General features: G+C 39.5%; 2 protein-coding genes across 10 annotated transcripts in view; one reads left to right on the top strand and one right to left on the bottom strand.

Annotated features, from left to right (window-relative positions):
• Positions 1-4,016, bottom strand: part of ERMARD (ER membrane associated RNA degradation) — a 41,673-nt gene extending 37,657 nt beyond the window's left edge. For 6 of the 9 annotated variants that reach the window (XR_006356355.1, XM_044002683.1, XM_044002687.1 and 3 more), the window contains exons 1-2: positions 3,610-4,016; positions 578-746 (exon numbers count right to left, since the gene is read on the bottom strand). Coding sequence is in view for 7 of the 9 variants with exons in the window: in XM_044002683.1 (XP_043858618.1) it covers positions 578-746; positions 3,610-3,639 (199 nt within the window). In the remaining 2 variants the exon portion in view is untranslated. Of the gene's footprint in view, positions 1-577; positions 747-3,177 lie in introns of all 9 variants that reach the window. The other 3 variants (XM_044002684.1, XM_044002690.1, XM_044002691.1) reach the window with 2 other exon arrangements.
• A 52-nt stretch (positions 4,017-4,068) lies between these two features.
• Positions 4,069-25,702, top strand: DYNLT2 (dynein light chain Tctex-type 2). Its single transcript, XM_043962566.1, has 4 exons — positions 4,069-4,399; positions 11,818-12,024; positions 21,197-21,355; positions 25,592-25,702. Exons 1-4 carry the CDS (start codon positions 4,253-4,255, stop codon positions 25,700-25,702), a joined length of 624 nt encoding a protein of 207 aa, XP_043818501.1. The 5' UTR covers positions 4,069-4,252.
• The last annotated feature ends 607 nt before the right edge of the window (positions 25,703-26,309 follow it).

Genomic DNA, 26,309 nt, shown 5'->3' with positions numbered 1-26,309 from the left:
CCTTACCCGACCCCCCTCCTTCTCTGTCTCCTTTGCTGGATCCTCTTCTAGACCAAGACCTTTAATTGTAGGTGTCCCTCAGGGTTCTTTCCTGGGCCCTTTTCTCTTCTCCGTCTCTACTACTTTTTTTGGTGATCTCAGCAGCTCCCATGGATTTAACTACCATCTCTATGCTAATGATTCTCAACTCTACTTATCTTGCCCCAATCTCTCTGCTGATCTCCAATCTCACATCTCCAACTGCCTTTCAGGCATCTCAAACTGGATATCCAGTAAATATCTTAAACTCAGTATGTCCAAAACAACTCATGGGGCAGCTAGGTGGCGCTGTGGATAAAGCACCGGCCCAGGGTTCAGGAGCACCTGAGTTCAAATCCGGCCTCAGACACTTGACACTTGCTAGCTGTGTGACCCTGGGCAAGTCACTTAACCCGCACTGTCCCACCAAAAAAACCAAACAAACAAACCCAGAACTCATTATCCACCCCTCCAAACCCTATCTCCCTCCTACTTTCCCTATTATCATAGAAGGCAACATCATTCTCCCAATGGAAGCAGAGACACAATACATACAAACCTGAATCTGTATAGCACATACATTCAGCAAGTGTTTTCCAACATACTTCACCATGTTGAGATACGATACTGTGGATGTCATGGCTTTCTTTTACTTCAAACCCAAGTCTACAAATCATGTCATATACTGGGGGAGATAGGCATGTAGTGATGGAGTCAGTTATTAACATCTGGAATATAGGACATAATGGAAACTTGTTATCAGGAAGACAAAAATAAATAAAGTAATACAGTAAGTAAATTATGTTGGCTTTAAAAAGACAAAAAGGAAAATGTACTAAATGATTAAAATGTTTAGATAAAATAGAATTAAAATATTAATTTCTAAAGCTATTTTACCTAAGATCTCAAAGTATTTTTATGGACCATAACAGAGTATTTCTCTCAATGCAGCTTCAAAAATATTTCTTTTAAGTAAAGCACAGTGACTTGTATAAGTAGGTGCTTAAAAATGTTGAACCGAATTCAGTATTCCTGAACTTCCATTTCCATGAGGACCAAGAATATCACTTACTTCACAGGGTTTTTGTGACAGTCAAATGAGAATAACATATGTAAAGAGCTTTTCAAACTTTAATAAGCATCTTGTTTTCAAGGGTAGGGAAAATAAAATACAAGGAATTAACATGGAGAAATGAAGCAAAATGATGAGATTCAACAACCTATTAACCAGCAAACCAAAATATAGTTCCATTCTTGTCTACGTTAAATCTTCAACCTTCATGATATATTCATGGCATACCAAGTCATGTCCTATACCTGCTTACAAGTCTTATTATAAGCATTAGACATGGGACTCTATTTTTATGTATGTACTCACTAGATGATTTCAAGTGAGACTGAAGAACTTAAAGCAATAATAATAATAATAATAGTAATAATTCACTTTTATAGTTCTTTATAAAACACTTTCCTAATAACAACACTGTGAGGTGGGGAAATATTACATACAATTTTAACAAAAACAAAACTAAAGATAACTAAACTAAAACAAAAGCTCAGATATCAAGTAATAAAAGTGGTCCAACTGAGAATGAAATGATTCTTTATGTAATTAGTTCTTAAGACAAATATAAAGATGTATGAATATATTTTTATATATATACATATATATACCTTTATATAATTGGCAAGTTACTTTAACATAAACCACCATCTTTTTTAAAATTAAAAAGGATTTTTAAAAAGTAAGTAAGTAGGCACACAGCCAGTCAATATCATTTCTCATTTCTTCATTCATTCAAGTGTGAGTGTCAGGACACAAAAGACAGTCTTCTGGCTTGAAACCCTAAGTAACTTTCCATTGTACCAAATGGGATTCTTTTCTCTGTATGAAATATACAAAGTTTTCCTGCTTCCATTCCCAGACAGTAACTTGCTTCTTCCTTCCAGATAAAAATCAATCTTTACTAAAATAAATAATTAATATTTCTAGAAAACAAGATGTGCCTCATCCCAGAGTTATTTGTACTTTAAGAGGTCTCCTGGAAGAGAAATCTTCAAGACCCACAGAATTAAAATTATAAGACTGAAATAGCAGGCGATAGAGTTGACATTCAAGGGCAAAGAAGCATCCATTCAACTCACCAAATATTTATTAAGCACCTAAGGCATTGTGCCAGTCCTCAGGATACAGACAAAAAAGGGAACAGTTCCTGATCCTTGCCTACTAGGGCAGACTCTGGGAACGTTGGCTTTGTAGATACTTTAATGAGGAGTGAACTTCAGACACAGCCGTTGGACTTGGGAAGGGTAGGATTTACTCTAAGATCTGTCCCAAGCCTTTCCTAGCTGTACACTTCCAAAGTAGGGGCTGAGGCAGGGAACAAATTGAGGAAGGTTTCCCTAACCCTCCACCTCCAACCCTTGGTATTTGCAGAGTTAAGTTAAGAAGCATTTATTACAAAGAAAGGAGAAAAAAGTCCTTGCCCTCAAGGAGGTCACAGTGTTATAGAGGAAACAATATGCAAACAAATGTGTACAAACAAGATATATGCAGCATAAATTGTTGATGTATATCAGGACTTCTTAAACTTTCCACTCTTTTCTCCCAAGAAATTTTTATACCACCCGAGTATATAGGTATATAAAATAGGTATACATAACCTTTTACTGTTGCCAAATTTTTTGTGACCTCCACATTCAGTCGTGCAACCTTATATGGGATCACAACCCACAGTTTAAGAAGCTCTGATGTACACCACCTTCCTCACAACCCCTAAACACACAACATATGCACACTTGTGAAAATCTGCTGCCCCCTGTAAGTGCATGTGTGTGTGTATATATATATATACACACACACACACTAGTATATACATACATGTATATATGTATATAGATTTGTGTGTGTTAATCTTACAATGGGCAGTAAATTTTTTAATATACATACTTATATTCAATATATATGTATTCTAAAATTTGCTGCCCCCTGTAAGGTCAACAAACACACAATTGATATATATTATGTAATACATGTTTATATATATATGTATAACCACACATACTGGTTAGATATGTGTACATACAGACATGCATGATATATACATATAACATACATATATACACACATATATATATGATTTATTTTAAACCTCTCACCTCCATTAGCATGGAAAATCTTGAGGCCCAGAATGGTGCTTTTGCTTTTAGCACAAAGTCTGGCACATGGTAAGCCCTTAATAAATAAATGCTCTTTTAGACTCCCAAGCAGGCCAACGCAAATCTTTTGGAAGGAAGAAACTCCAACATGCACAAGCTACTGTAGCCCCTAGTTCAATCCCAAACAAAACCAATACTGATTCGGGCTCTTCAAAGCAGCCCAGTCCTCCCGCGGACAACGTCTAAAGAGAAGGGGGTGAAGATGGTCAAACTGCCGCTTTCACTGAACTCGCGATGTCCTGATGCCTCCAGCCTCTGGCCCAAGGATTCTTAACTTGGGATCCACAGACCCTCCACAGGGTGCGTGGGGGATTTCGGGGGATCCGTGAACAAGGACGGGAAAGAAGCGATTACGTCTTTATTTTCACTGACCTCTAACTGTAAGCTAGCCCTTCCTTCCATCCTGCACTTTAAAACAACACCATTATTCTGAGCAGGGTTTCACAGGCTTCACCAGACTGCCACAGGGGGCCGTGACCCCAAAAAGAGGGGGAGCCCATGCGGTGTATGCAAACTGGCCCACGCAAACACATGCTCCCGGCTTAGCAGGTGGAGCTGCGGGAGCCGCGATCCTGGGAGTCGCCAAATCTGTACGGCCGGGGTTTCGAGATGGTTTCTCAGTCCCCGGCTGACCATACCACAGGACAGAAGAGCCCAATCGCCGGCTCCATCACAACACGGTACCCCGGGCCCTAAAACAAGGACCTCTCGCGAGACCAACTAATATCACAGCTGATATCCTTCCTCTCCTGTTTTCCTCTACCTCCAGCACTTCCTGTTTCCGGCACGAATCTACGCTGGTGGCATGACGCAATTTCCGCACTGTAGCCCTCCGGCTCCTCGTGCCTAGGGAGCATGTGACGAGTCCCTGCGCGTGCCCGGGGCCGTTAGGAGGCGGTTTACCGGTGTACCTCAAAGGGAAGGTGCCGGGGCCGGATGGATAGGAAGAGACATTGGCTGTAGAAAAGATCCGCCTGACTCCGGCATAAGAGAAAGGAGGAGGAGGAGAAGCACCATGGATAAAAGAAGCGTCCCTCCCGCCAGTACCGTTGGCCCTGCCGGCCGAGGCGGGAAGGCCCCGGCGATGCCGACGCAGGCGTCCGGGGCCCCCGGGGCCCAAGCGAAGAGAGAGCGGAGGCCCAGCATGTTTGAGAAGGAGTCAGTGAGTGTGGTGGCAGCGACACCCTCAGCCCCAACCGATAATGAGGGTCTCCCCCCATTGAAAGCGCCCCACGTCCCTATCCGCCCCCCACCTTCAGAAAACGAACAACAGCAACACAGACACAATACGGGCTCTTTCCTGAAGAGCTGGGGCTGGCCCGGGGCCCGAGGCTTTGGGCTAAGCCCGAGGCTTTTCAAGTTTGTGCTCTCCAGACTTCCAGGGCATTGGACCAGATAATCTAACCCATATGTGAGGTGGATCCCATGGAAAGCTTTCTTAGGGTCTTAGCCCCTTGCTCCAGGAATGGAAATTCCTGGTGTGTTGGGGTTTTTTTGGGGGGTGGGGGGCGGGGGGACGGACGGGAACACCTAGCTCGAAGTGAGAAGAGCTGAATTTGAATCCTTGCTCTAGTGTGTCATTGACGTGAGTGACTCCCAAGTCCTGAAGTGAGCCTTAGGTAACCTCAGCAGTGATACTGTGCAGGCTTAGGGGAGTAATCTGACCCCCTCTGTGCCTCAGTAGCCTCAACTGAAAGGAGAGAATCGAATTAGAGGATTTGTAGAGGTCCTTCCAGCTCTGTCCGTTTATCCCACCTGAGTGAGAGGGAAATGAGATTATGTAAAATGTTTTACTAACTCTAAAGTGCTGCGTCCATATTTCTCTTTATCCTGACTGATAGCTTTAATTATTAGACAGTTATTTCCCTTATAATCTGGGGAGGTTTGCATTGCAACCTTGAAGCCAAGTAAAGCAAAGCAAATCCATCTTCGAAGGGATAACCCTGCTTAAAGGAAACTAATTCTATTTAATAAAGTGCTTTTTTTCTCCAGTCTTTAAACATCTCCCAGTTACTCGTGTGATACATTTTTCAGTTCTCACCATTCTGACCAACCTCTTCCAAACGCACAGTAGTTTGTTAGGGCTCTTTTTCAAATGTGGTATGGGGAACTAAATACAGTAGTCTTGCTGTGGTCTCAACAGTAGATATATCTTCTCCCATACAGGGTGAACTGAGATGTAGATTTGATAGGAAATGTAAATATCATTTAGTTCCTTCCCGCATTTGCAGATGAGAAAACTGAGTCCTAGAAAGATTAAGAATTTCCCAAGGGCACACATAATAAGTAATAGAACCAGGATTCAAACCCAGGACCTTCACTTCAAATCCAGGGCTCACCATAGTACTTTAGCTGTTATGGCTACCATGTTACACCATTCATTCATCAAGCATTAAATGTCTACTGTAGGTAGACAGTAGGAGTATAAAGAAAATACATCCTACCTTCAAGTAGCTTACATTCTTCTGGGGGCAAAACATAGAAGTGGAGGTAAGGAAGGAAAGAGTTCCCAGCATGAGGGATAACCTGTACAGAGGGGCCTGTAGATGGAATGTCATGTACAGCAAACAGCAAGTAGGCCTGGTTGGCTGAAATGTCAAGTATGTGAAAGGAAGTAATGTGAAATTGGTCATCAAAGGTAGATTTGAGCCACAGTGTGGAGGAATTTAAATGTCATTTGGAGGCACTGAACCTTTTTGATCAGAGGAGTGATAAGAGCAGACCTGCTGTAATTTGTCTGCTGTATGGAAGATGAATTAGAAAAATAAGAAAAGAGAAAGACTAGAAGCAGGGAGATCTAATAAGAGGCTATCATAATAGTTTGGTGAGAGGCAAATGCTCTCTGTTTTTTATTTTGTTTTTTGCAGGGCAATGAGGTTTAAGTGACTTGCCCAGGGTCACACAGCTAGTAAGTGTCAAATGTCTGAAGCCGAATTAGAACTCCGGTCCTCCTCAATCCAGGGCTGGTGGTTTATCCACTGTGCCACCTAGCTGCCCCCTGCAAATGCTCTCTTAATGGAATTTAGATATTTCTTTCCCTGGAGGGGAAGACAAGAAAACACAAAGGCCAGTTCTTAAGTTTTAAATCCCCTCCTTCCTAAAAGGGAAAGAAACCAGAGAAAGATAATACCTGTAAAAATTTAAAAGAATTAAGCAGGGAAGAAAAACTAGCATGATCATGAGTGCGAGCCTATTGCCCAATAGGACACCATGCAATAAATTACAAGGATTTATATACAGTTTAAACAAAGGCAGGTAAGGAGTTTGGAAGAACCATGGACTTAGGCCCACTCCCAAAGGGAGTCTGAGTATGTATGAAGAATTCCAGGGGTGGAGGATGTGGCCTTTGATACACAAATCAGAAGACATTCTTGGTGATTGGCAGTTCAGTTCAAGGTTTCAAAACAAAAAAGAATTATAGCTGAAGATAAGAAAGGTGTTGGGGCAGCTAGGTAGCAAAGTGGATAAAGCACAGGCCCTGGATTCAAGTGGACCTGAATTCAAATTCGGCCTCAGACACTTGACACTTACTAGCTGTGTGACCCTGGGCAAGTCACTTAACCCCAATTGCCCCACCAAAAACAAACAAAAAGAAAAAGAAAAAAGGTGTTAAGAGCCTATACCAGGATGGTGCCTATGTAAGTGAACAGAAGGGGACTTACACTAGAGATGTAAACGTAAAAATGGAAACAGTGCTGAATTTCATGCAAGCAAATGTAGATTCTAATCCTCTCTGGGATATCCTAATCTATTAAATAGTGGCTTGAAGTACATTAATCTCTAAGGTTTCTTCACAGTTCTAAATCCATGGTTCTCTTATTCTAGCCACATTTTACTCAATCTGGACTTTCATTGGCCTCATTTCACTATTTCATTTATTCCACTCATCTCAGGGTGTAGAGGGAGTTTAGTTATGTTAATTTTTTTTTTTTAGTGAGGCAGTTGGGGTTAAGTGACTTGCCCAGGGTCATACAGCTAGTAAGTGTTAAGTGTCTGAGGCTGGATTTGAACTCAGGTAGTCCTGAATCCAGGGCCAGTGCTCTATCCACTGCGCCACCTAACTGCCCCAGTTATGTTGAATTTAAGATGTCTTTGGGACATCCAATTTGAAATGTCCAATAGATAACTGATGATATGAGGTTGGACCTTAGGGGAGAAACTGTAATTGGATATATAAATAAATCTATGAGTCATCAACACAGAGATGATAGTTAAACCCATTGGAGTTGATGAGGTTACAAAGAGAAAGAGTAAAGATTCTTAACCTTTTCTATGTCATGGATCCCATTGGCAGTTGGATGAAATTTATGGTCCCTTATGGTTACCGTGGGTAACATTCACAATTAGAGAGCTCAATATGGATGATAAGCCAGCAAAGTAGATTGAAAGGGAATAGGTAGCAGTTGAACCAGAAGAGAGAGTAGTGTCTCAAAAACCAGAATATCTAGTGATGTGGAATGGATTTTGGGGTCAAATTGATCGTGAGTTGTTGCAAAAGAGAATTACAAGACTCGGTGACTCAGTTTCCCAAGTTTTATTGCAATACTGTGGGTGACCACAGGGAGAGAACCAGAAAAATGGAAAGGTATCTCGAATAGTGAAAGAAAATACAGTTATATTTATAGTATGGATCAATTGATTATCAGTCTCATTATAATAATCTCCACCTTAGGGAGGTACAGGGGAGGACTTATCCAAATTTGGAGTTCCTGGGGTCCTAAGCCAACCCAGGAGGTAGGTACCTTTTTCTGTAGAGGTGTGTTTTGGGGGTTTACTCGTCATAAGGTGAATCTGGGGACAAATTTGGCCTTTTCTGCGCATGTCTCTTTCTGATTCCCATGCTTAGTTTCAAAACATCTTCATTTATCATTTATTTCTAGTCTTAATTTCTATAGCCTATTATGACGATTTTATTTAAGGTCTTCATGGCCTCTTTCCCTCTGTTCCCGTTATGGGTACTGATTACTGTGGGTACAAGAACCTAGCATCCTGACTTGTAAGTTATCCATTAACTAGGGTCTGAATCCCTCTTAGAGCTCATATCTGAATTAGAGCTTGGTTCGTAGGTTTTTCTATTAACCCCTTTTTGCCTCCTACATCACCAGGAGGAAAGGGTGGTCAGCAGTGTAAGTTGCATCAGTTAAGTCAAGACGGATGAGGACTGAAAAACAACCCATCATATTTAATAATGAATAATTTTGGGGGGCAGCTAGGTGGCGCAGTGGATAAAGCACCGGCCCTGGATTCAGGAGTTCCTGAGTTCAAATCCGGCCTCAGACACTTGACACTTACTAGCTGTGTGACCCTGGGCAAGTCACTTAACCCCAATTGCCTCACTAAAAAAAAATAAAATTAAAAAAATAATAATTTATTGATAACTTTGGAGAATGGTTTGCTTTTTTCTGGGTAATTTAATTATTTTATTAATAAGGCCAGCAAATTACTAATAAAAGAATGATTATTTGGCCATTTCTCTTAGGCCAAAGATAATTATAGTGGTGGACTTAGTTTATATACCCTTCAGATCAGTAGGTGGTCTATCAAACAGCAATCAAATGTAATTGGTTAATTTGATTGGAGGGTGACTATATTAAAATGAAGGGCAGAGTATCTCTTGAAAAGGGAAAGTATCTCTAGACCACACAACCATAGTTTTAGGCTATCAATTTGAAAAATGGATACTCTTTTCAATGGGAGGCTGAGAATGACCCCTGACTAGAGAAATTACCTCTACTCAGACTACCCCAATCCTTTGGCTATCTAGACAAAAGAATTTCACTCCACCCAAGCATAGATTAAATTCTTTGTGAGGTTGATACCTTTGTTGAGGTCTGACTATTATTAGTAATGTTTTGAACTTTTAAAGGACTTTAGAAGAATGGGAGAGTTCTGAATCTCCCTGCAAATTTTTGGTTATTAATAATCATTTTTCACATTCCCCCATTAGATTCTTGAGAGGTGTGGCCTCCTCAATGAATGAATGGTTTGATTTTAATTCTGAGATTAAAAACCCAGATGGCAAAAGGTTAAGGGGTGAAGGAATAAGAGGAGAGGAAGTGGAAACAGTGAATACAGACAACTTTTTCAGGAAATGTGACTGAAGAGAGGAAAGATATGGCTCACCAAAAGAGTGTAGAGAAAAGATAGGCTCAGGACAAAATATAGGGATAGAAATTACGGAGTGTCATGTGGATAATGATTCTGCAGAGGTTACTAAGGAACAGTCAGGTAGGGGAAGAGCTAGAAGAGAAGAGAGTTAGAAAAATCCGAAGGAGAAAGTATCCAGGAGAAGAGGGTGGTAAACAATGTCATCTGCTACAGAGAAGTCCAGGAGGATGAGACCTAAGAAAAGACCATAGGGCTTGTCTGCTAAGAGACAGCTTTTGAGAGAGCAGTTTCATTTGAAAGTTGAGGTCAGTAGCCAGTTTATAAGGAATTGAGAAGTGGGTAAGAGGAGACAGAGTGGCAACAATAAAAGTAGATAGTTTGTTGGGTTTTTTTTTCCCTAGGAGTTTTAACTTTGAAAGAGGAGAAATACAGGATGAAATCTTGAGGGGATAAGGAGCCAAGTGATGGATTTCAAGAATAGAAGACAGGTGAGAATGTTTGTAAATAGCAAGGAATTATCCAATAAATAGGGAGAGAGTGCAGATTACAGAGAGGGGATAAAATCTGTGGATACAAAGGCCTTTGCTAGAAGGTCCACCTTTTCATAAAACACTGTAGTAAAGCAGGAAGGAATGGGCATGAGGATGGTGTCACCAAATTTTGATGTGTTTAGTGGGAGAGATGAGAAAACCTGTAGCAATTTTTTTTTCCAATAAAGTATGAATTTTAAGATCCTCTGCTTCATGGGCTATAGGGAAGGGGTGATGTGGAATGTATAAGGATAGTCACTTTGGGGAGTGTAATGGATAATTGGTTATGGAGGCCTAAAGCAATTGTCTGGCTGCTGTGAGGGGTCCAGTTGGATTAGGTAACATAAATTTGGTTTGGAGCCAGTGGTATGTGACTTTCTCCAGAGATAGTGAGCAATCTGTGAATATAATAATAAGAGACAGATGGTGGGAATAATTCAAGAATGAAGTTTGGTGGTGCATAATCAATGATAGAGCAGTGGGGAGAACAATTCAAGATTGAAGTTTAATGATGAATAATCGGTGATGGAGCAAAGGGAAAGAACTCTTAAGGTTAGGGGATTAACTAAAAGGTGAGGTTTGGTTTGAAGGAAAAATAAAGGCCAGGGAAGGGATGATGGTTTGAAATATAGTCTCTCTTCTTCTCTCTTTCATAAGCCTTCTCTTCTTCAAGACTTAGCACAAGTGCCACTATATTCCCCATCTGAATGTGTTGTTTTTATTCTTGAATTTTTTATAGGGCAATTTGTCTGAAATTTTCCCATGTCCTCATCCCACCTGACCTTGGAATAATAATAACTGCCATTTATATAGCATGTAAAGATTTACAAAGCACTTTAAATATGTTAATCTCATTTGAACCTCAACATCTCTTTGAGATAAGTACCATAGGGTTTGCTATCCCCATTTTACAGATTAAGAAACTGAGGTTCATAACATTTTTTTTTTTGGTGAGGCAATTGGAGTTAAGTGACTTGCCCAGGGTCACACAGCTAGTAAGTGTTAAGTGTCTGAGGCCAGATTTGAACTCAGGTCCTCCTGACTCCAGGGCCTGTGCTCTATCTACTGTGCCACCTAGCAGCCCCCAGTTCAGAACATTTTCATGATATTTTCTTGTCTTTAGTAAGTTTTAGAGGCATAATTTGACCCCTTATCTGTCCTTCTTGGGATTAGGCTTGTATCAGAATGTGTCAGTCCTGAAAAAGATTTGAAAAGCTTTGTTTTGTTATTGATCCTGCTCTTGTATACAGGATAGTCTAAGCCACTTTCTCAGGTTTGGCGTTCTCTAATTCCAGTCTAAATTTGAGACATTGTAGTATATGTATGTATGAGCCCTTATGTATATGTACATGTGCGTGCATGTGTATGAAGATGTTTTTATATATACATGCATATATACATATACTCAAGTATTTGTTAATGAAAGAATAAAACAGTTCATTATTTTATAACCTAGTACAAAAATAAGCTCATAGGTGGGTGTTAGTTCACCCCTCTCTGCCCCCAAACTATCCATGAGGGCTATTTCCACTATAGGGGCAGCTAGGTGGTGCAGTAGATAGAGCACTGGTCCTGAATTTGGGAGGCCCTGAGTTCAAATCTCACCTCAGACACAGTAGCTGTGTGACCCTGGGCAAGGCACTTTAACCCCAGTTACCTTAAACATCTGGGGCTATCTCCAGTCGTCCTGGAGCCTGGAGCCACTGGACCCAGATGGCTCTGGAGGAAATAGTGAGGCTGGTGACCTTGCAGAGCCCTCCCTCATTTAAACCAATTCAGTGCAAATCATGACATCACCCTGATATCATGGTCCTTTTCAAGAATGAAGGACAAACAACAACTTTTACTGTTTAAAAAAAAAAGTTTTTAAAAGCAGAAACTCAAATACCTAACAAATACTGGGTTACTAAAATATATTTTTGGCTTTTTAATTTTATTTTAGTATGCACAAATCTTACGGGAAAGACTCAGAGAATCTATACATGATGTTCTATATGTTGAACCTCCGTTTGATGAATCGATTGCTGATATAGGTAAAGACCAATGGAAGACCATGGGAAAAGTAAAATATGCTAACACATATAGAATGGCACCATACAGGAAATTCCAAGCCCAGACAGTACAAAAGAAAGTTCAACAGATACTAACGGTTAGAGAAATATATTTTTTCTAAAATATTTGATAAGATAGATTTTTATAATCAGATGGGTTTTATGTACTTATCTCTAAGAAACTGAAAGTATATTATAGAATGTTATTGTCACTGCTATGACAAGTACAGTAGATTGTATTTTACTTTTTACAATTAACTCTGTTAACCATGAGTTGATTTCTTTCTCTGTGTTGCCAAGATAGGTCTAAATCTGGGACGGAGGCAAGAGTGATCAGGAAGCATGTTGAATTTATGAGTGAGAGCACATATGTGAATGCAACCCTTTGCTCTGATATTTTGATTGACTTATCCATTATTTCATCTCTGTGTACAATTCCTCCATTTATTATTATCTTATGTAATTTTTCTCCCATGTTTTCTCCTAAATCTAAGTTAGAAGATCTACCCAGCCTATTGGAGGCCTTCTTATTCTTTTTATAAAATAACCCATTATTTCACTATATCCTCACGATGGTGAGGAAGGCAGTTCACATATTTTTATTACTGTTTTCCAGGTGAAGAAAGTGAGACTATAGGGAGTCATGTGATTTGCCAAAGACAGTAGTGGTAGAGCTGGGACTTGAATTCAGACTTTTGTCTTAAATCAATGTCCTTTCTTACTCTATAATATGTCTCAAGGATACAGAATCACAGAATTGAAAGGAACCTCAGAAGTCTTGTAATCCAACTAGAACTTGAATAGAGATACCTATAAAACATCCCTAAAACATTCATCCAGCCTATACTTAAAGACCTCTGTAACCTCCACAGTACAGCTCCTTTTACTTTTGGACAGCTATGAAAAAGTTGTCTTTTCCTATTTTAATTAGTCGAAGTTGCCATCTGTGGTCAAGCGGAACTTTTATTCTCTATAGCATGCTTTTATATATTTGAAGACTCCTATAAATCCCTCCCCCCCACATCTTCCATCCTTCAACCTAGTAACGTTATGCAGAATAACATTTCCAGTTCTTTCCATTAATTAATTTCCATTAATCTTCATTTGGCATGGCTTGGAATCAGCTTACTAACATGGTCACCCTTCTGTGTATGCACTCCAGCTTTGACAGTGGCTTTCAAAAGTAGTGCCTAGGGGGCAGCTATGTGGCGCAGTGGATAAAGCACTGGCCTTGGATTCAGGAGTACCTGAGTTCAAATCCAGACTCAGACACTTGACACTTAACTAGCTGTGTGACCCTGGGCAAGTCACTTAACCCTCATTGCCCTGCAAAAATTAAAAAAAAGTAGTGCCTAGAACTGAATACAATATGACAGATAGGGTCTGACCAGGGCAGGATTATTACTTCCTTCTTTGGGATGTTACACTTCCATTGATGCAAGCTAAGATTACTTAGGGTTTTTTTGTGGGTTTTTTGCTGCCATGTTACTGTCTACTCATGTTATGTTTGTAGTCCACCAAAATCCCCTGGTCTTTTTTTCACATAAACTGTTTTTAACCCTGCTTTTCATATTCTGTACTTGCCTAATTGAATTTTTTAACCTAAGTGGAAAAGATTTATTTTCATTAAATTTCATAGAGATTCTTGGATGGTAGGGTATAGATTTTGGGGTAGCTCAGTTCTTTCATCCAATATATTAGCTATACCTTTTATCATCATGCCATCACAAAATTTGATAAACATGCCAACTATGCTTTCTTTCATCCAAGCCAAAGATAAAAATACTTAGAACCAAGGACAAGTTCCCTTGGGGCATTCCACTGGAAATTTCTCTCAAAAGTGACATTGATACATTATTGATTATTCTTAGGACCTGGTCATTCATCCACTTTTGGAACCTCTTAATTATATTATCATCTAGCCCAGTTCTCTCCATCTTAACCACAAGGATAGCATGAGAGAATTTGTCGAATTTCATGTATTCTATGTCTGTTGCATTTCCTTGATCAAGTCGGCCTTGACAATCTAGCAACCCTGTCAAAAAAGAGGTGAGGTTAGTCTGATGGGACCTACTTTTGATAAAACTATGCAGACTCTTAGCAATCACTGTTTCCCTTTCTAAATGTCCACAAACCTTGCCTTAAATAATATATTACAGAATTATAGCTCCTAACGACCTATGTGTCCCAATAATTGAATAGTGGTTGAACAAATCATGATTTATGAATCCACTGGAATAATATTATGCCATAAGAAATGAAAAATACAAATACAAACCCTATGAGTTTACTTTAAGACGAGGAAGCTGAAGTTTACTAAAATGACTTGCCTAGAATGACACAGCTATTAATGTTTGAGTGAGGATTGGAAGCCATGGTTTCTTTACTCCAAATCAAGTATTTTGTCACACCACACTGCCATCTGAACAGCACATAGTAAGCTATATAAATATTAGCTATTATTATCACATTTACCAGAAAAGGTTCTGTTGTATTCCCATTGCATATGATACTTGGTTTTGGTATTGTCAGTTGATAAGCATTTATCAAGCACCTACTATGTGCCAGGTACTGTACTAAGCACTAGCCATACAAAAAGAGGTACAGGACAATTCCTGCCCTCAAGAAACCCACAGGCTAATGGAGGAGACAACAAGCACACAAATATGTACGAGCACACTATCCACAGAATAAATAGGAAATAATTAAAAGAGGGAAGATGCTAAAATTAAGGGGGTGGGGGTGGGAAAGGCTTCCAATATAAAATGGAGTTTTTATTGGAACTTTAAGTCAAAGGGACCAGCAGTCAGAGTGGAAGAGGGAGAACATTGCAGGCATGGGGAACAGCCAGAGAGAATTTCCAAAACTGAGAGTATGTCTAGTTCATGGAACAGCCAGTGTCATTGGTTTAAAGGGTACATGTTAGGGAGTCAAATGGCAGAAGACTGAAAAGGTAAGGTAGGAGAAGGCTAGATTATGAAAGACTCTGAATGCCAAAGAGAACACTTTGCATTTGATTCTGGAGAAAATAGGGAGTCGCTGAAATTTGAATAGAGAGTGGCATGGTTGGACCTACTTAATACTTTGTAGAGTTTTTACCACAAATGAGCACTGGAAAGATCTACATGACTTTATATAAGGTGGAGTAAGAAAATTCAAAAAAATAGTCTACACAATTAATACAATAATGTAAACAGAAAGAACAATCACACAAAAAATAATCTAAAGTAAATGTTTAGAATTAAAACAAGGAACACTTAAAAGAAGAGCTTTGATCTCAGCAATACAGTGATCCAAGAAAATTCCAAAGAACTGTGGGATCTGAATGAAGATTGAATCATACTATTTTTACTGTGTGGTTTTTTGAGGCTTTTCCCTTCTGATTCTTCTTTCACAACATGACTAATATGGAAATATGTTTAATGTGATTGTACATATATAATATATCAGATTGCTTGCTGTCTTGGAGAGGGAGAGGGAAGGGAGGGAGAAAAATTTGAAACTCAATCTTATAAAAATGAATGTTGAAAAACTATCTTTACATGTAACTGGAAAAAAAAATAAAATACTATTAAGATAAAAAAGGGGGGGGAAGGGGGGCAGCTAGGTGGTACAGTGGATAAAGCACCAACCCTGGATTCAGGAGGACCCGAGTTCAAATCCGGCCTCAGACACTTGATACTTACTAGCTGTGTGACCCTGGGCAAGTCATTTAACCCTAATTGCCTCACCAAAAAAAAAAAAAAAACGAAGAGCTTTGAGAAGACATTCCCAACCCACTCCTTTGCAGAGGTGGAAGGTCACAAGTGTTGAAAATTGTACATATTTTAAGAATTTTTCAATGTACCAATCTCTTTTTGTCTTTAAAATATTTGTTTTATGACATGGCTCTCTAGGTGGGAAAGGAGGGATATTGGGGGGGTGAGGGAAAACAATCCTCTTCTCACTAATTCTCATGAACTCAGCAGCAATGTGACAAAGGCTCTTTTATTTCCCTCTTGTGAGAAGGAGGCACCCTAGTGTGCAGTTTGTGGGTGCAAAGAAAGGGGGCTCACAGGCCCTGTTTTTAACCCTAGTCCCTAATGCGAATGGACCCTCCCCTTTTTCATCATTGGTCCAATTACTCAAGGGTTACAATCTACACACAAAAACTAGCTAATCAGAATGCAATATTCCCATTCCTCTTCCTTATATGAACACAACTCAGGAGCAGACCTTATTGAGACCTGGGCTCTTTGAACCATGTAATTTTGTTAGCCTGAGGGGGAGGAGGGGATCTGAGTCCTTTGTCCTACAAACCGGTCAGGAGGAGTATATACAGGTTAGGACTGTTATATCCCCATTGAGAGGAGACGACCACCCATTTTCTCACAATCCCTCCTCTTTATTTTTGACTATTGGGCTCCTCTCATTCCATTTATTGAATATCTCCTCTGCCTCTTGGTCTAAATCTGTGAATATTAGCATTTGAGTGTTTGCCTTTACTTTCCCAGATGGAGTAACCTCTGTGAGAGAAGTCTCTATTAGCCTTTGTTTTAACCCTCCACGGAAGGGAAGGATACAGCATAAAACTCCTGCCACTATAATGAGAGTGGTGAGGATTAAGGCAATGAAACCTTTCCATTTCCCAAACCAGGATTCCATCCATCCTGTCCTGGATATAGTATTGACCAAAAAAAGGGAGAAGTTGTTTTTTTTTTCCAAAATGCACAGAAGAGAGCTGAAAGAATTTCCAAAGAAAACAAACTATACAACTTTGAAAATAAAATGTTTCTAATGGAGAATGTTTTTGCTTAACTATACACATTTGTAATGGGTTTGGGGTTTTGTTTGTTTTTCTTTCTCAATGAGTGGGAGAGAGGAAATGGGAAGACAAAAATTCAGAACTGAAAATAAAATGGAATTTTAAGAAATAACACCATGCAAAAATACCTTTTGATTAAGAACTCATGCTGGGGGCAGCTAGGTGGCGCAGTGGATAGAGCACTGGCCCTGGATCCAGGAGGACCTGAGTTCTAATCCGGCCTCAGACACTTGACACTAGTTGTGTGACCCTGGGCAAGTCACTTAATCCTCATTGCCTTGCAAAAAAAAAAACTCATGCTTATGACTAATTCAAGCATAGTAGGTTATAGCTTCTTTGGAATGAGCCCCATATAAAGATAAGCAAAATCAAGTTCATTGTGCAGAGCCTAAAAATAAAATAATGAAAATAGTAGATTGAATAGAGGTAGAACAGTGGATAGAGTACTGGTCTAGAGTCAGAATTATGAATATAATTCCAACTTCAGACATTTATTAGATATGTGACCCTGAGCAAGTAACTTAACCTCTCTGCCTCAGTTTGCTCCACTGTAAAATGGGGTTCATAATATCACCTACCTTACAGGGTGGTTGTAAAGAACTTAATATAGTACATAGCACATAGTAGTAGTAGGCCTCCACCAATCCCGGACGACCATGGATCAGTGCCTTGAAGAGCCACAGGCCACAGTGTGGCTGTGCAGTCCGATATGGGAGCCGCAGCTCCTGAGTGACTTATAACCGGTAACTGCCACATCCCGTGTTGTATCTACCCCATGAGGAGTAGCTGGAGTGTCCTCTCAAGGGCGCTGGCCTGGGCAGATCAATATTGAGCACATAGTAGATGTATATAGTAAATGCTTATTCTCTTCCCTCCATGTACTTTTTCAAGATAAAGGTAAGCTGTTTAAAATTATTTTTACATATACCCTTTAAGTTCTGCTTTTTATGTGGGAATAGCCCTTTAATGTTAAATTCAGAATTTAAAAACAATTTTTTTGTTCTTGATAAAGCCTTGCTAGCTCCTTTTTTTTTTTTTTTTTTTTTTTTTTTGCGGGGCAATGGAGGTTAAGTGACTTGCCCAGGGTCACACAACTAGTAAGTGTCAAGTGTCTGAGGCTGGACTTGAACTCAGGTACTCCAGAATCCAGGGCTGGTGCTTTATCCACTGTGCCACCTAGCTGCCCCAGCTAGATCTTTCTAATCACCATATCCTTTTCTTTTTTTCCCTCAGTAAATACCCCTTTATTTAAAGTTTTGAGTTCCTAATTCTATGGCTCCTTCTCTCCCTACCCCCACTCCCTGAGAAAGTAAGCAATCAGATATAGGTTTTATATGTGCAATTATGTAAAGCACTGCCATATTAGTCATTTTACATAAGAAAACTTGAATAAAAGAAAAAATGAAAGTGAAAAATAGCATGCTTCAGTCTGTATTCAATCAATATCAGTTCTTTCTTTGGAGGTGGAGAGTATGCTTCATCATTAGTCCTTTGGGATTGTCTTGGATCATTGTATTGCTGAGCATAGTTAACTCATTCACAATTCATCAAACAATATTGCTGTCACTGTGCACAGCATTATCTTGGTTCTGCTCACTTCACTATACATCAGTTCAAACAAATCTTTCCAGGCCTTTTCAGAAATCATCCTGCTTGTCATTTCTTATAGCATAATAATATTCCATCACCATCATATACCACAGCTGGTATATCCATTCCCCAATTGATGGGCATTCCTTTGATTTCCAAGTCTTAGCCATTACAAAAAGAGCTGCTATAAATATTTTTTTATAAATAGATGTTTTACTCTTTTTTGGGATGTCTTTGGGATATAAACCTAGCTGTGGCATTACTGGATCAAAGTGTATGCACTATTCTATAGTCCTTTGGGCATAGTTCCAAATTTCTCTCCAGAATGAATGTCCCAGTTTTCCCACATCCCCTTCAACATCCAATATTTTCTTTTTTTGTTATATTTGCCACTCTGATAGGCATCAGGTGATACCTCAGAATTGTTTTAATTTGCATTTCTCTGATGAATAGTGAACTAGAGCATTTTTTCATATTATAGATAGCTTTGATTTCTTTCTCTGAAAACTGCCTAAAACATGATTTTTTAAAAAATGAATAAATTGAATGAAAGTTTCTTGAAAATGGAGGTTGTTTCCTTCTATGTATTTGTATCACTAACATTTAGCACAGTGTTTGGTGTATAACAGGTGCTTGATAAATGATTGATTAATAGATTTAAATAGGTTATGTTGACATAGTTATAATATTGCAAAAAGCAATTCTCATTTTTATTCTAATTTACTGTTGATTTAAGCTTCTGTAATTAATTATCAACTAATATTAGTAAGCATTCATTTTTAGGGTTTTTTTAAGATAAAATTAATTTTGTTTTTTGGGATTATTGTTTGCTATGTTCAGTGGTTCTTGACCCTAATCTCTAAGCAAATATAAGTGGGGGGCTTCTGAGTAATCAAAATCTTTTGCCTCTTATTTCTTAATCCTTAAATTTGGTTCCCAGTGTGGTGAGTTTTACTCTGTGGTGTCAATCTTTGAAAGGCTAATTATTGCCGCTTCAGAATACTAAAATATCAGTGATCTTCAGAGTCCTCTTCTCTAATTCTGTCAGTTCAAACCTTCAGTCCAAGAATGATACCCTCAAAGTTATCAACCAGTACCCAGAGCTTTTAATTCTATTTAACCAGTTAGCATCAAATAGCTTTTACACAGGGGTATAAAGATGTAACAAAAACAATACTTCTGGGGCACACTCCCCTTTACCACCTTAGACTGTGAGGGGAAGTAGGCATAAGCTTAACTGCTGTTTCTACATACCATTGGTCCCACCAATTTCTTTTGGTGGGGGGTGAGGCAATTGGGGTTAAGTGACTTGCCAGAGGTCACACGGCTAGTTAAGTGTCAAGTGTCTGAGGCTGAGGCTGGATTTGAACTCAGATCCTCCTGGATCCAGGGCCAGTGCTCTATCCACTGCACCACCTAGCTGCCCCGTCCCACCAATTTCAAGTATAAATGTGGCATATTTGCTGGATGAGCCCCAGTCTCAGCTGTCACTGGGCTGTCCTGAACACTGCTACTTGCTTCTCAGGATATCATCGTTGCTAAACCAGGTACCTGCAAAATCCATCATGGACTAGACTTCTGGACATGACAAAACTCATGTTATCACTGTTCTCTCCAATTTTCTTCACCTAAAATGAGAAAAAGAGACACTGAGGCAAAGAACTGATATTCACAGATCACATGTCAATCATGGTGGGGAAAGCCCAGAACCTTTCTCCTTTTATTAGCATTGTTTCTCACCAAAATTGTGACTGACTGGAAGAAGTCAAATCAAGAAAATGATAAACTAAATTAGTACTCCTAGTTCTGACTGTGGAATTATAGACAATTAAGAGGCTCTTATTCACAATGTGGTTAGCAGACCAGAACCAGTTATAAAATGTCTTAGTTATTCATGCTCCCAAGAGTGTCCAAGGTACTACTATTACATGTCATAGCTCTCCAGAAGTGGGTTCTCCATTCTTTTCCACATAGGGGATTGCATCATAAGCTCTCTTGAGTGCTTGTAAGCACTTTGTTCATTGCCCAGTCTTCCTTTACATTCACTAAGTTTAATGCTATCTAAGGGCCAGTCTCATGCTACACCAACATATTTTTTATATTCCCGTCCAGTGAACATTTTTGCATTAAAATTATCAAATACCTAGATATTAGTTGACTTGATTTGGAAGATCTTGTCAGATTCTTTGCAGTTTCTCTATTCCTTCAAACTGTAATAATACTGGTACTTAGATGTAATTGTCTTCATCTTGGTCTTTTTTGCTTATCTTTATCATGAACAGTACCAGGCAAGGTGAAATGATAGCACTTCATTACACCAAACATGTCAGTATGGATGTCACTCATTTCCTCCATTGATATTTGCCATTGGACAAAGCTCTCTTGTTTGGAATATCAGCAGTTAAATTAATTTTTGTAGACAGTCTAAAAATAGTATAGTTTTTAACACTCATCCCATTTATGCAACCCTGCCACTGTTGATGCTGAAGTGGAAATAAATACATAAACAAGATTGAAGGACATTGGGTAGAAGGGGGTTGGGGTTTTTTCCTATATTGTGTGTCACCAAGGGCAAAGAATTCATCATTTAATGGCTAAACTTATGATGAGTGTGTCTATGCATAAGCTAGTTTTTAGACAATAAACAATGTCATATGTCATTTGAAACCTTTTCAAATTTGGTAGAATTTGCCTTAGTTCTTATAGTATAGCCTCCAATAGCCAGGGTCACCTCTAAGCCATCAGAGGAAGACTTTTAAAAGAAAGTAGATGGATATATTTCCATTTTTTGGCTTTAGTTAGCCAAATTCTGATTTTTATGCTGAAGAATTTTAGATTGAAATTAAGGATTTGTTTTTTTTTAATTCTTTTAATAGGACAAACTGAAGAACCTCAAGTATGATGAAGACACGTTTTCTTCCTTGTCACTTGAACTGGCAGATCGTATATTAGCAGCTGTCAAAGAATTTGGTTTTTCTCGATATAAATACATTATAAAAATAATACTCATTCAAAAAACTGGTCAGTCAATAAATGTAAGTATAGAAAAACTTGTCTACTAACACTTTTATACATCTTGTTCATCATTTCAGCTATGTATGACCACAATTAGGGTTTTCTTGGCAAAGACAATGGAGTGGTTTGCCATTTCCTTCTCCAGCTCATTTTACAAATAAGGAAACTGAGGCAAACAGGGTTAAGTGACTTGCCCAGGATCACATCCCTGGCTTCCTTTAAGTCCCAACTAAAATCCTATCTTTTATAGGAAGCTTTACACAACCCCCTCTTAATTCTTATACCTTCCCTATTAATTATTTTCTATTTATCCTTTACATAGCTTGTTAGCATATATGTTTGTTTGCATGTTGTCTCTCTCCCATTAGATTGTTAGATCCTTGAGGACAAGGAAAGGCTTTTTGTCTTCATTTATATATGCTATGCTTAGCCTGGCACATAGTAAGCACTTAATAAATGTTGATTGGTTGATTTACCAGGACTGTTGCAACAGGAACTAGCAGTAGAGCCCTGCGTCTGGAGTCAGAAAGATCTGAGTTCAAACACGGCCTCAGATACTTACTAGCTTTGTGACCAGGGGCAAGTCATTTAACTTCTGTTTGCCTTAATCCATTAGAGAAGGAAATGTAAACCATTCCAGTATCTTTGCCAGGAAAACCCCATGGACAGTATGGTCCATGGGGACATGAAAAGTCAAACACAACAAAAAGTACTGAACAACAAATAAACAAATTGTAATAGCCTGGGTTGCTCTCTGTGTCTCAATGAACTCCCCATTCCAATTCATTTTCCACTCAACTATTAAATTGGCTTTCTTAAAGTGCAGGTCTGAGCAGGTCAACCCACCACCACCTCCCCACCCCCCTCCCTGATTCTGTAAATGCAAGTGACTCCCTATCACTTCTTTCTCTTTTATTTGTTATTTATCCTAGTAGTAGTAGGCCTCCACCAGTCGCAAACGACCATGGATCAGCACCTTGAAGAGCCACAGGCCACAGTGTGGTTGTGCAGTCCAGATAGGGGAGCCGCAGCTCCTGAGTGACTTATAACCAGTCACTGCCGCATCTCGTGTTGTATCTACCCCATGAGGAGTAGCTGGAGTGTCCTCTCCTGGGCGCTGACCTGGTCGGATCAATATGGAAAACAAGCTGTTGCCCATGCAGCAGGTTTTCCCTCTCCGCAACATTGGTGGATCCAAAAGAGAGGCAGAGCCAATACAGTTTGGCACCAATGCCGCCGCAGGAGTTGCCAGAGGGATGTGATGTCCAGTATCTAACTGTCTAAGGGACTCTGACTCCTGATTTTTCCTCCCAAAGCCTTTCCCATATATGGGTGTAGCCTCAAGGCAGCAGAGGCCTTATTTATCCTAGACAAACACTAACATAGTGTCCAGGCTTAGAGTCAACCTTCTGAGTTTGAGAGGTCCAGTCTTGGGCCTCATCAGGAGGCTTAGTGGCATCATCATGATATGGTGGGAAATGGGGTATGGGTTGGATTAGGGTAGGAGTTGGGGTTCTTAGGAATTCCTCTTTAAAGAATTACACCCTCTTGCACTCAAAACTTAGTTAGAATAAGGTGATAGTTTATTTAGGAGCAAGAGAAGGGAAGGGTGGGGGGAGGGAAACCATGAAAGAAATGCTTGGACTTTTCATGGGGAGATTTGGCATAAAGCACATGGCTCAGAGGTACCAAATCTCCTCGAACAGGAGACTGGAAGGTACTTTTATAGAGGACTGATGGGGGTGGAACATCTGCCCGTGAAAAGTTCCTTTAGTGAGAGAGGACCATCCCCGACTGGTGGTAGCTGGGGGAATTGGGTGAGGGGTGGAAGACCATCCCCCACTGGTAGTGACTAGAGGAATTGGGTGAGGGGTGGCTAAGGATCCCTCTTCAGGACACAAAGGCCGCAGCCACACCCAAATTTATCTCCCCAGGGTAAGGGAGACCAGAAGGAAGGGTAGGAATCCGAGGCTAGCTCAGTCCGGTTTGGTTTAGTTTATCTCTCTAGGCGTTATCTGTCCTCTGGTTTAGTTTCTCAAGGAGAAGGTTCCTTGATGTGCCCCAGAGAACTTCTGGGGTGCTCTGCGCCCCATGACAATCAGTTGACTACAAAAGTGTCTGAGCCTGAAATTCAAAGGTTTGGGTTTGGAGTGTAGATACTCAGGAAGCATTGCCTACTCTGTGACAGACAGGGCTTGAAGTGCTGGGAATATAAATTCATGTAGAGAGAGAGAAAGTCCCTGCCCTTGATGTGGGATTGATCATGAGTCATCCCAAAAGAATTAGAAGACTCAGTGACTCAGTTACCCAAGTTTTATTGCAATATTGTCTGTGACCACTGAAAGGTATCTCTCTCGAATAGTGAAAGAAAAGACAGTTATATTTATAGTATAGATAAATTGATTATCAGTTTCATTATAATAATCTCCACCTTGGGGAGGTACAGGGGAGAGCTTATCCTAATTTGGAGTTCCTGGGGTCCTAAACTAACCCCCAAGGCAGGTACCTTTTTCTGTGGAGGTGTGTTTTGGGGGCTTACATGTAATAAGGTGAATCTGGTGACAAATTTGGCCTTTTCTACGCATGTCTCTTTCTGGTTCCCATAGCTAGTTTCAAAACATCTTCATTTTTCATTAGAATTTCGATAGCCTGTCATTTTATTTAAGGTCTTCATGGCTAGCTCCCTCTGTTCCCGTTATAGGTACGATCACTGTGGGTATGATAACCTAGCATCCTGACTTTGAATTAGAACTTGGGTCTTAGGTTTTTCTATTAACCCTTTTGTTTTTGCCTCCTACATCATCCTCAAGGAGCTCACATTCTAATGGAAACTGAAAAGGGGGGGTGGGGGAAGGGCCTAGGTGGATTGTACATAATACTTGGTTTTGGTTCTAATGAAGTTTGTAACATCCTTCAAGCAGATTGAATCAAGAGCTATAAATTAAGTTATTGAATCCTATTCTGTTAATGTGTTCTGCAGAATTGTTGGGTTGGGTTTTGTTTTGGTTTGGGTATTTTGTTTTGTTTTTTTAATGTTTAGCCATTCTTGTATCTGTAGGAATGATTTACCTTTTCTGTACCTGAGCCTTAGCAAAATCATTCCCTGATTCCTGAGGTAGAACACTTAAAAAGCCAATAAGCATGTGTTAACCTGAAAATTAAGGAAACAATCAATATAGGAGAAATAATGTCTTTAATCAGAACAGAGGAATTATAGCTTGTGGTATCACAAAGTGCAAAGCTCACAAGCTAGGAATACCCAAAGATGGGAACTGAAGACAGGGTTTTTATGGGGTAACAGAATGGAAGGGAAGCAAAAGATTGCTCCAGAGTCAGGTACAACTACTTAATGTAAATGAACCTTTAACAAAAGAAACAATAGAACTGCCCCTGAGTTAAGTATAGAAGCTACTAACTCTAAATAGAAACTACTTCATGTAGGTGGACTCTTTTTACACAATAACATAAAGTCCTGGGAGTAAGGTGGGGAAACATTGGGAGGGGATAAATTGCTTGGGGTGGGGGGGAATGTGGGGGAGGTCCATAAGTCCATTGAGAGTCTGGAAATGACAGTCAGCCCCAGGCAATTCATCTGCCTGGGTAGGGGGACTGGGTGGGGAATCAGAGTCAGTTCTCAGTAAATTTGTAGTTCTCCACCCACACATACACCCCCACCCCTGAAAATTACCTGGTATTTGTTTTGTTCTGTGTCTGTGTTCTCTACATAGAATATAAACTCCTTGAAGACAGGTACAGACTTTTATTTTTGTCTCTTTCCTCAGCACCTAACACAATGCCCAGCAGAGACAAGTTGCTGATGGCTACTTACTGAATTTATTGGAGGGCTGTTGGGGCTGGAAGCTCAGGGTTCTTCATTACCCCAAGTATTCAAGAAATCACAAATTTAACTGGCAATTTGTTAAAAAGCAAAGAGAACAAATATGAACCTCTGTAAATCACAGTAAATAGTAGTGAAATGATACTCCAAATTGAATAAAGGAATTGCATCCATTGATTATATTGGGGATATATATCTACATAGAAATATGTGGAGTATATAGAGAGTATACACATATATATGGAGTATATAAAAAGTATAGTTCTACTTTTACAAAAAAATACTAAAATTTACTTCAACATTTTATAAGATATATGGTTTAATCTGTGTATGTTCTCCCCCCAAAGCACCTCAATAAGTATTTATTGAATTGAAAATGTAAAATCTAAAATTGGTATTTGGTCTTTTGATTTCACAGATTTCTAGCAGATGGATCTGGGATGTTGCTTGGGACACCTGGCTAGAAGCTAAGCATGAAACTGAATCTTATATTGCATTGGCCCTGGTATATGCACTTTATTGTGAATAGCTTATCCTATCTATTATTTTAATCATATTTATTGATAAATAAATACACGAGTTATGTATGTGTGCTAGTGTTTATTCAGAAATCTTTTTAATTGCTCTTTAACTGATATTATTTTACAATTGAAATTTTTTTTCTTTTCTTTTTTTTTTTTTTTTAGTGAGGCAATTGGAGTTAAGTGACTTGCCCAGGGTCACACAGCTAGTAAGTGTTAAGTGTCTGAGGTCGGATTTGAACTCAGGTCCTCCTGAATCCAGGGCCGGTGCTCTATCCACTGCACCACCTAGCTGCCCCTACAATTGAAATTCTTTAATTTGATCCTTAAAGTAAAAACACTCTTTACCTGTTTCACCTGTTGAAATATAGTTGTCTTTGTTATTGTTCAGTTGTTTCAGTTGTGTCTGACTCTTTGTGATCCCACTTGGTGTTTTCTTGCCATTTCCTTTTCCAGTTCATTTTACAGATTAGGAAACTGTGGCAAACAGGGTTTAGTGACTTGCTCAGGGTCACACAACTAGTGTCTGAGGCTAGATTTTGAACTCGGGAAATTAGGCCTGGCACTCTATCCACTGTGCACCTACCTGCCTTATATAGTTATCTTGTGTGTCCC

The sequence above is a fragment of the Dromiciops gliroides genome, chromosome 4 (genome assembly GCF_019393635.1).
Source record: "Dromiciops gliroides isolate mDroGli1 chromosome 4, mDroGli1.pri, whole genome shotgun sequence".
NCBI lineage: Eukaryota > Metazoa > Chordata > Mammalia > Microbiotheria > Microbiotheriidae > Dromiciops > Dromiciops gliroides.
The sequence above is the reverse complement of the archived record's forward strand: the minus strand, read 5'-3'. Positions and strand labels throughout refer to the sequence as shown.

Excerpts from the sequence above, each read along its gene's own strand:
- DYNLT2 (XM_043962566.1), top strand. The coding sequence starts at position 4,253 with ATGGATAAAAGAAGCGTCCCTCCCGCCAGTACCGTTGGCCCTGCCGGC. Across the intron at positions 4,400-11,817 it reads GCATGTTTGAGAAGGAGTCA|TATGCACAAATCTTACGGGA; the intron begins GTGAGTGTGGTG and ends ATTTTATTTTAG. Across the intron at positions 12,025-21,196 it reads AAGTTCAACAGATACTAACG|GACAAACTGAAGAACCTCAA; the intron begins GTTAGAGAAATA and ends TTCTTTTAATAG.